This window comes from Phalangium opilio, unplaced genomic scaffold (genome assembly GCF_054372755.1).
Source record: "Phalangium opilio isolate 3A_F unplaced genomic scaffold, DU_Popi_V2 ptg000240l_1, whole genome shotgun sequence".
NCBI classification, from domain to species: domain Eukaryota; kingdom Metazoa; phylum Arthropoda; class Arachnida; order Opiliones; family Phalangiidae; genus Phalangium; species Phalangium opilio.
The window spans coordinates 161,611-172,010 of record NW_028324224.1 but is presented as its reverse complement, the minus strand read 5'-3'; the positions used below and the strand labels follow the sequence as shown (position 1 = coordinate 172,010).

Sequence of the window (10,400 nt, the reverse complement as noted above, 5' to 3'; positions counted from 1 at the left end):
AGATTGAAAGTATTGCTTATGCTCCTGGAGAAGGGCAGAGACCACAATCTATTCTTTATGATGAAGACTCCGAATACCTTTCTTTCCCGCAAATTTACGCTGGTCAAGCCTTGAAGCTACCACCAAAGGCAACATACAGCAAATAAAATGGGAGTTCAGATGCAGCGACAGGCGTTGTGCTTCGAATATTCCGAAAATATGTTATTCCTATGTAAAATTAGTATCGTCAAAACTACGAAGCGCTACTAATATTTGCATGAGAAAAACCAAGTCCAAAGCTGGCCAAGCATACACAGCGGGAGAATTAACAGCACCGGGAAGTTTGGATTCTTTGGTGAAACATGATGATGGTTACAAAGTTTTGGAAAGCGTTAGATCTTCTCCTGGCTATTTACAACAGCGTGAAAAAGACCTTCTGGCTATGGTTCGTCAACTTGGTAATCCTACGTGGTTCCTTACTCTGAGTGCGGCTGAGTCGAAATGGGAAGAGCTTTTGCAGTCCTTGTGTGTAATTGCTGGACACCCTCGAGACACTGCGAAAGAATATGTCAAAACCTTGGGATTTATGGAGAGAGCTAAGCTTATCAACGAGGACCCTGTCACCTGCAGCCGATATTTTGATTATCGTTTGAGAGAATTTTTCAAGTTTCTGCGAAACAAAGAATCACCGATTGGAACCATTGATGATTACTACATTAGGATAGAGTTCCAAATGAGGGGATCACCACATGCTCATATTCTAATATGGAATAAAACCGCTCCACAATTGGGAAGTGAAAACTCCAATTTAGAAGAGGTTATCATATTCATTGATTCACACGTTACTTGCTCGAAAGGGGATGGAAGTGAAAAATGGAATAACTTGGTCAAACTGCAAACTCACAAGCATTCCAGAACCTGTCGTAAAAAGAGTAATGGTGGACAGTCATCCTGTCGTTTCGGAATACCTTTTCCGCCAATGGGTAGAACCATTATTTACGACCCATCTAAACGTGATGAAAACGAAAACGCTGAAGAGGTTGAAGCTAGAAGCAAATTGGTGCGAGATGCTATCGAAAATTTGAAAGTTGAAACTGCACCAGAAACATTTGAAGAATTTATGGAAACTCTCAACATGACTGAAAATGAGTATATTGATGCTGTAACTTATCCAATTCGAAGGTTCACTGTAATTCTGAAAAGATCGCCGCAGGAAATAAGAATAAATCCGTACAACAAAAATATTTTGGAGTTATGGAACGCTAATATGGATCTTCAATATGTCTTAGACCCGTACGCCTGTCTCATGTATATTGTTTCCTACATCGGTAAAGCCCAAAAGGGAATGTCACAGCTCCTGAGGGAGGCTATCAAGGAAGCGAAAAATAAAGGCAGTGGTATAAAAGAGAGATTAAAGGTTATTGCTAATAAATTCATTCATTGTGAAGAAATTAGCGCCCAAGAATGCTGCTACATACTGCTTTCCATACCAATTTGTCGGAGTAGTCGTGCTCACGTTTTCATAAACACTTCACCACCAGAAGAAAGGGTGTACATTCTGAAAAGGCCATCTGAATTGGAATTATTGCCCAATGATAGTACTGACGTTTTTCTCAAGGCATCATAGAGCACTACATTGCGAGGCCGGATGAACTGGAAAATCTCAGTCTAGCCACTTTCGCCTCGTGGTATGAGTTTTCCCGAACCAAACGCAATAGAAGAACCCAAAATTTGAACGAAGATGAAGACCAAGAAAATGAAACGATTTCTGTTGAAACATCTCTTGAGCTGAAAGATTCTTCAGGATACGTCCGGAAAAGGATGCAGGCCAAAGTAATCAGATTCAAAAAGTACAGTATGGTGAAAGATCTCAAAAATTACTGTCGAGTGGAATTGATGTTGTTTTTACCTTGGCGTTGTGAGGAAACCGAATTACTAGAATCTAACGTCGAAGAAATCTATGAAGCCCATAAGCTGGAAATATCTCAAGCTAGAAGGGAATTTATAAGTGAAGTTGATGATTTGGATTTGGACCAAATGATTCAAGAAGTAAGAGAAAACCAACATACAAATGAAGTTCAAAATATTCAACCCATGATAGAACATCAAAACGAGCGTGACAGAAATTTCACTTTGGATGATCCGCAGTATTTTGTCAACTCTCTTCATGAAGCTGTTTGTGACATAACTTCTGATATCCAACAGACAAGCGTTGCCGACTTTACTCCAACAATAACTCTGGTCAACAATGAAGAATATTACAGCATGCTTCGCAAACTTAACTTGAAGCAGCGAGAGATTTTCTACTACGTGCTTAAACATCTCAAAACATCTGAAGAAGAACCTTTGAGGATTCTGATAACAGGGGGTGCTGGTGTTGGGAAAAGTCTCTTGATTCAAGCCATTTTTGAAGCCGTATCCAGGCATGAAAAGAACAGACCTGGTGCCGATCCATCACGATTATCCGTTTTAAGAACAGCGTTCACCGGGAAAGCAGCTTTTAATATTGATGGTGTCACTCTTCACTCTGCCTTTAACTTGCCAACTAATCAATTTTCTGGCAAGATGAATCCTTTGGACAACGACACTTTAAACAGAAAAAGGTGTTCTCTTTTAGGCCTGAAACTTCTGATAATAGATGAGATATCTATGTGTGGAGCGAAAATCTTCAATTATATTAATGTAAGAGCCCAACAAATCTTCGGATCTTCAAAGCATTTTGGTGGTATTTCAGTTATTCTCGTGGGAGACTACAACCAGTTACCCCCTGTTGGGGATAATTACACATTCTTGCCCTTAAAGGAGAAGAATAACCCCTATGCGGCGCTAATTGGAAGCCCACTGTGGGAAGAATTTAAGCTGTATGAGCTTAACGAAATTATGAGACAGAAAGATGACAAAATATTCGCCATGGCTTTAAATCGAATGTCCATGGGAGAGATGACACCCGCCGACATGGATTTGTTTCGAAGCCTGGAAACATCTATTTCAAGACCTCTGCCTCTGGAATCCCTTCATTTGTTTGCAACAAATGATGAAGTAAATGCGTTCAATGAATTAAAGTTATGTTCACGGAATGCTGAAAAGATATGCTCAGTCGCATTTGACTCGGCTACCGGTGATGCCAGCAACGAGATCAAAGCAAGAATTCTTGAAGCCGTAAAAACCTTGAAAACCCAAGAAACCAGCGGTTTAGCAAGAGAATTAACTCTAATGGTTGGTATCAGGTACATTATCACCAACCATTTGAACACCGCCGATGGCCTAGTAAATGGTGCAACTGGAAGATTACGAAAAATACAGTATGGTCAAAATCAAAAAGGTGAGCAAGTCCCTCTTCGAGTTTGGATCGAATTTAATGATGAAAAGACTGGAAAAGAGACTAGAGCCCAGTCTCAAGGATTAATGGCCGCCAATAACATTAACGAATTATGGACTCCTATTGAGAAGATTGTTAGAAGTTTCACCAGACGTTCGGGACAGAAAAACATCTACGTATCAAGAAAACAGTATCCTCTAGTAATTGCCGAAGCTATTACAGTACACAAGAGTCAAGGAGACACCTACTCCGAAGTAGTTGTTCATCTCAGTCCAAAGCGAAGGATGAAAAGATCTCAATTATATGTCGCTTGTAGTAGAGCTAAAACTTCAAACGGTTTGTTCATCGTGGGAAAGTTCACAGCGCCTAATCCAGTGGTTGAAAGTAAAGACGCTGTTGCCTTAGAGATGGAGCGGCTTCGAAAAGATTGTCCCTTGATTTTACCTATTTTGGATAGAAGAATATCTATTTATGTACATAACGTACAGTCTTTAAATTGCCATTTACAAGATGTGACCTCGGATCTCAAAATAATGGAATCAGATATGGTATTTCTAGTGGAAACCTGGGCCAAAGAAGCTGATGATTTTGCTATCCCTGGATTTTCGGAGCTAAATGGTATTCGCCTTCCTCTTGAGTCTCGACGAAAACCATATGGAGTATCAGCTTATATCAAAGAAAATGTAACTCACACCAGGATTCGTACGTACACTGCCGTACCGACAAGAACCTCTCATATTGAATGCTTGTGGCTGGATGGAACGTTAGGTGATTTACGCCTTTCTGTACTAGCAGTTTACTGTTCCCCAGCTTGCAACATTCGGGACATAATATATGGTATTGGGAAATGTGTGGCGGACTATTATAATGAAGATATTCCCAGCGTCATTGTTGGCGACCTCAACATCAACCTTCTTGACACATTATCTCTTGAATCTAAGAAGCTCCTTGATTTCTTCTCTGATAATGGGTTTCAACTTTTACAAGGTCTTAACTTGAAGCAATCAACTGATGGTGGTACTCAACTTGATTTAGCATTTGCCGATGAAAAGTTTTCCACCATTTTCCGCGCTACTTATCGAGAGTGTTACTATTCTTATCATAAAGGAATATGTTTACATTTGATATAACACAGAAGCTATGACATGAAAGAACATAATCTGATGTTTCAAAGCAATTTTTTCATGTTTTAAATGATGAACAGCGTTCTTAGTGAAACTTCTAGATCAACAGTGATCTGGATGAAACTACAAGATCAACAGCGTACTGGATGAAACTACAAGATTAACAGAGTCCTACACAGTTTTCGGAAAAAACTTCAAGGTCTACAGTATCAAGATGAATGCACAACTACGAATTCAATGGTTTGCTTGGGAACCTGAAGTAAGAAATCCGTGGAAGGCTTGGGATCCTTGAGAAAGGCACCCATATAAGGCTTGGGATCCTTGAGAAAGACACCCAAATAAGGCTTGGGATCCTTGAGAAAGACACCCATAATAGACTTAGGAGCCTTAAAAAGAAGTCCACATACATGGAACAAGATCAACGGTAATTCAGTTTGAACAACTAGATCTGCCGTATCCAGATGAAACTGCAACTGCAAGATCAGTGGTTAACTTGGGAACACTTGAGAGAGACACCGAAATACAATCATTGAATAATTTTGGTTTCCAGTCATATATATTATCCTTCAAATATTAGGTTCCAGTTCACTCATAGGACAGATTTGTTAATTACATATTTAATTAAACTGAAAACCAAATTCTTATTAAATTGAGTTTTTTCATAAGCGGAGTGCTATTTTATAAACAATAAATAAAAAACCGAAAAATATAAATTTGCCGGGGTCATCTTACAATGAATATAGTAATACTAACTTTAGTCACTAGACGCCGCGCAAAAGTATAATCTGGCCGGGGCCATCTTGTTATTTTATTAAACTTAAGAAAAGTTATGTTATTTTGTACGCGCGCTTGCTATACGTCCTCAAACGTTTCACGCACCTAAAGCCGCGCTACAAAATTCAAGTTCCTACCCTATATACCTTTCGAAATATCGCAGGTGAAATTTACCTTATATTGTCACACACTCACTCACTTACCGATCATCAAAATCAATCAGGATGGTCAAAACATGTATCTACCAGGTCTCGAACCTGGGACTTTCCGCGTGTAAAGCGGACGTGATAATCACTACACCATAGATACGTGGCAATACTGAGTTTTCCAAGAGATCTGGCTTATTATTATGTCCAATTACGATGGTCAAAACATGTATCTACCAGGACTGGAACCTGGGATATTCCGCGTATGAAGCTGACGTGGAAATTACTACACAATAGACCCGTGGTAACACTGTGTTTTCGAGGAGATCTGGCTTATTATTATATCCAATCACAATGGTCAAAACATTTATCTACGAGGTTTCGAACCTGGGACCTTCCGCGTGTAAAGCGGACGTGATAATCACTACACAATAGATACGTGGTAATACTGAGTTTTCGAAGAGATGTAGCTTTTATTATGTCCAATCAGGATGGTCAAAACATGTATCTACCAGGGTTCGAACCTGGGACCTTCCGCGTGTTAGGCGGACGTGATAACCACTACACCATAGATACGTGTTCTTACAGAGTTTTCAAAGAGGTCTGGCTTATTATTATGTCCAATAAGGAGGGTAAAAACACGTATCTACCAGGGCTCGCACCTGGGACCTTCCGCGTGTTAGGGGGACGTGATAACCCTTACACCATAGATACGTGGTCTTACAGAGTTTTCCAAGAGGTCTGGCTTATTATTATGTCCAATCAGGATGGTCAAAACATGTATCTACCAGGGCTCGAACCTGGGACCTTCCGCGTGTTAGGCACACGTGATAACCACTACACCATAGATACGTGGTCTTAATGAGTTTTCCATGAGGTCTGGCTTATTATTATGTCCAATCAGGATGGTCAGAACATGTAACTACCAGGGCTCGAACCTGGCACCTTCCGCGTGCTAGGCGGACGTGATAACCACTACACCATGGATACGTGGTCTTACAGAGTTTTCCAAGAGGTTTGGCTTATTATTTGTTCAATCAGGATGGTCAAAACATGTATCTACCAAGACTCGAACCTGGGATCTTCCGCGTATGAAGCTGACCTGGTAACTATTAAACACAATAGAGACGTGGTAATACTGTGTTTTCGAAGAGATCTGGCTTATTATTATGTCCAATCACGATGGTCAAAACACGTTTCTACCAGGACTCGAACCTGGAATATTCCGCGTATGAAGCAGACGTGGTAACTACTACACAATGGAGACGTGGTTATACTTTGTTTTCGAGGACATCTGGCTTATTATTATGTCCAATCACGATGGTCAAAACATGTATCTACCAGGTCTCGAACCTGGGACCTTGCGCGTGTTAAGCGGACGTGATAATCACTACACCATAGACACGTGGTAATACTGAGTTGTCCAAGAGATCTAGATTTTATTTTGTCCAATCAGGATGGTCAAAACATGTATCTACCAGGGCTCAAACCTGGGACCTTCCGCGTGTTAGGCGGACGTGATAACCACTACACCATAGATACGTGGTCTAACAGAGTTTTCCAAGTGTTGGGCTTATTATTATGTCCAATCAGGATGGTCAAAACATGTATCTACCAGGGCTCGAACCTGGCACCTTCCGCGTGTGAGGCGGACGTGATAACCACTACACCATAGTTACGTGATAATGCTGAGTTTTACAAGAGATCTAGCTTATTATTATGTCCAATTACGATGGTCAAAACATGTATCTACCAGGACTCGAACCTGGGATATTCCGCGTATGAAGCTGACGTGGTAACTACTACACAATGGAGACGCGGTAAAACTGTGTTTTCGAGGAGATCTAGCTTATTATTATGTCCAATTACGATGGTCAAAACATTTATTTACGAGGTCTCGAACCTGGGACCTTCCGCGTGTAAAGCGGACGTGATAATCACTACACCATAGATACGTGGTAATACTGAGTTTTCCAAGAGATCTAGCTTTTATTATGTCCAATCAGGATGGTCAAAACATGCATCTACCAGGGTTCGAACCTGGGACCTTCCGCGTGTTACGCGGACGTGATAACCACTACACCATAGATACGTGGTCTTGCAAAGTTTTCAAAGAGGTCTGGCTTATTATTATGTCCAATCAGGATGGTCAAAACATGTATCTACCAGGGCTCGAACCTGGGACCTTCCGCGTGAGAGGCGGACGTGATAATCACTACACCATAGATACGTGGTAATACTGAGTGTTCCAAGAGATGTAGCTTTTATTATGTCCAATCAGGATGGTCAAAACATGTATCTACCAGGGTTCGAACCTGGGACCTTCCGCGTGTTAGGCCGACGTGATAACCACTACACCATAAGCTGACCTGGTAACTATTTAACACAATAGAGACGTGGTAATACCGTGTTTACGAAGAGATCTGGCTTATTATTATGTCCAATCACGATGGTCAAAACACGTATCTACCAGGACTCGAACCTGGGATATTCCGCGTATGAAGCTGACGTGGTAACTACTACACAATAAAGACGTGGTAATACTGTGTTTTCGAGGAGATCTGGCTTATTATTATATCCAATCACGATGGTCAAAACATGTATCTACCAGGTCTCGAACCTGGGACCTTGCGCGTGTTAAGCGGACGTGATAATCACTACACCATAGATACGTGGTCTAACAGAGTTTTCCAAGTGTTGGGCTTATTATTATGTCCAATCACGATGGTCAAAACATGTATCTACCAGGTCTCGAACCTGGGACCTTGCGCGTGTTAAGCGGACGTGATAAACACTTCACCATAGATACGTGGTTATGCTGAGTTTTCCAAGAGATCTAGATTTTATTATGTCCAATCAGGATGGTCAAAACATGTATCTACCAGGGCTCGAACCTGGGACCTTCCGCGTGTGAGGCGGACGTGATAACCACTACACCATAGTTATGTGATAACACTGAGTTTTCCAAGAAATCTAGCTTATTATTATGTCCAATTACGATGGTCAAAACATGTATCTACCAGGACTCTGTAATAGATAGACTTTTCCTTTCTTTATTGTTACAGTTAGACTTGTCCTTTGCTCTCCCTTTTTCTCGTTTATATGTTACTTTTTCTTTTGTGTAGTTTTTCAATACATAGCGTTCCCATGCTAAAAGAGCCTTCTTAGAACTTTGTACTGTGAAGCCCCTAGTTAAACTTTTATTACCCTAATGCCCGGGGATATTATTGCCTCGATTGTTAGCTGTTAGCTCGGCAGTTCGAATTTGGATGCCTATCCAAGAGGTCGTGCTCGCCTTTTTGTTTCTTGTTTTTCGTAAATATTATTTTGAATTTAATAAAGTGTTTTAAAATAAGAAATGTTGACTGACTTTTCTCTAATGACCCGAGCTCGGAGTGTCACCCCCGAACGGGCCATTACAATGGCGCCCAACGTGCTTATTCTTGTGCCGTTTTTGGTTTACTTTTGTCCGTTTGCCATGTTTCGGACTCCCGTCACCCGTGCTCCGTCCCCCGCGTCTTCGTCTCGTGGTGGGGATGGTGTCGCGGTCGCTCTCGGAAGTAACCTGCCAAAACCGTCGATACCGGTACTTGACATTAATACCGCGAAAAACACTAAACGCGAACGCTCGCGCTCTATGGATAATCTGACTCGTATTTCATCGCCGAGTGTTTCGAACGTTGTGCAAACGCCGAACACAACGCGTAGCAAACTGGCTGCAAACTTCTCAGGGGTAAACCCACAACATTCCAGTACACCAAATCCGCCTGTACTTTCATTAATCAATCCGCAAGTATCAAATTTACAATTAAACCAATCTACGGTTCCTGTGCAACCAAATCCTAACCAAGTTCTTACAGACGCATTTAATACTTTTGACTCTCAAATGGCATCTAACATAACTTTATTACGTTCGGACATTGTTAAAATACGCGATGACATTCAGAAAGACATATCGGTCCAAACAAAACAATTAAATACGCTAGCCCTAGATTCGCATACCAGATTTACTCAAATAGAACAGCGCCTCGCTGCGCTAGAAACAGTACCGCCTGTTGTTACAAAGCCAGTGTCCGTCCAGAGTAACCCGAGTCCACTCGCTGCTATGACGGGTCCAACTAACTTTAATCAATCGACTATATCGACTACGCCTACGTTAGAAAGCAAGATGGGATCTCGTTTGTGCTATAACTGGTTAGCCACAGCCACGTTCAGCGGGAAAAAGAATGAAAATGCTTTTCATTTCTTACGGGATGCCACAAAGGTTTTCACCATGAGTGGGGCGCCGTCCACTCAATGGTTGGGCTTTATAAATAGTGCCTTTAAAGGAAACGCATCGAGATGGTTTGAGAACCGCCGACCAATTTTCGCGGATTGGTCTGACTTTGCTACAGCTTGTCTCTGTGACTTTCGCCATAAAACACCTATGGAACTGCTAAAAGTTGCCCTCAGCCGAGAGCAAAAGGTTAGTGAAAATTTTGAACGATTTGTATGGGAAATTCAAGACACCTATGAACAATATGACCCCTCTACCGCCGAAGACGTAATTTTCGATACCGTCGTTAACAATGCCTTACCCGAATTTCGTCGCGATCTTCGCTCTGTCACGAAAAAGACTATTCAGGAGTTACTACGTGTCGGCCGATTAGTAACAGCTGATTTAGAGAAAGGCACGATTTTATACGGTTCATCGACTAACACGTCCAAGATGAGGACAGAGCTAAAAGAGCCCGAAAATACCATTTCGGAGAAGCCTAGAGAAAATAACGCTTCCGCGCGCCCGCGCCTAAACGAAATAGAAAAACAATTGGTGAAAGACCAGAAATGTTTCGCCTGTCATGCTGTTGGGCACAAAAGAGTAGACTGTCCCAACAAGGCATCTATTAATTCGTTGCATACTACTAATGCCAAAGATTGCCCTCACGTCGTTTTGGTCATAAACCAGTACGAAAAGATAGCTTTTGTAGATTCAGGTGCAACTTATTCTGCCATAGATCTTAGCGAATTATCCAGTTACGGCAAAACAATAGAAGATGTTAAGCCTTGGGTTAAAGAACA

The 10,400-nt window shown here is 41.4% G+C and overlaps 1 protein-coding gene and 6 non-coding genes across 7 annotated transcripts; 1 reads left to right on the top strand and 6 right to left on the bottom strand.

Annotated features, from left to right (window-relative positions):
• The first annotated feature begins 256 nt into the window (after nucleotides 1–256).
• On the top strand, nucleotides 257–1,606 carry LOC149612602 (uncharacterized). Its single transcript, XM_089858386.1, has one exon. It carries the CDS (start codon nucleotides 257–259, stop codon nucleotides 1,604–1,606), a length of 1,350 nt encoding a protein of 449 aa, XP_089714512.1.
• A 4,239-nt stretch (nucleotides 1,607–5,845) lies between these two features.
• TRNAV-AAC (transfer RNA valine (anticodon AAC)) lies at nucleotides 5,846–5,918 on the bottom strand. The gene has a single exon. It is a non-coding gene; the product is annotated as a tRNA-Val (tRNA).
• Nucleotides 5,919–6,259: 341 nt separating this feature from the next.
• TRNAA-AGC (transfer RNA alanine (anticodon AGC)) lies at nucleotides 6,260–6,332 on the bottom strand. Its single transcript has one exon. It is a non-coding gene; the product is annotated as a tRNA-Ala (tRNA).
• Nucleotides 6,333–6,811: 479 nt separating this feature from the next.
• Nucleotides 6,812–6,884, bottom strand: TRNAV-AAC (transfer RNA valine (anticodon AAC)). Its single transcript has one exon. It is a non-coding gene; the product is annotated as a tRNA-Val (tRNA).
• A 64-nt stretch (nucleotides 6,885–6,948) lies between these two features.
• Nucleotides 6,949–7,021, bottom strand: TRNAV-CAC (transfer RNA valine (anticodon CAC)). Its single transcript has one exon. It is a non-coding gene; the product is annotated as a tRNA-Val (tRNA).
• A 478-nt stretch (nucleotides 7,022–7,499) lies between these two features.
• TRNAE-CUC (transfer RNA glutamic acid (anticodon CUC)) lies at nucleotides 7,500–7,572 on the bottom strand. Its single transcript has one exon. It is a non-coding gene; the product is annotated as a tRNA-Glu (tRNA).
• A 643-nt stretch (nucleotides 7,573–8,215) lies between these two features.
• On the bottom strand, nucleotides 8,216–8,288 carry TRNAV-CAC (transfer RNA valine (anticodon CAC)). Its single transcript has one exon. It is a non-coding gene; the product is annotated as a tRNA-Val (tRNA).
• Nucleotides 8,289–10,400: the final 2,112 nt, after the last annotated feature.

What these genes read in the sequence shown, in the direction of transcription:
- LOC149612602 (XM_089858386.1), top strand. Translation starts at nt 257, where the DNA reads ATGAGAAAAACCAAGTCCAAAGCTGGCCAAGCATACACAGCGGGAGAA.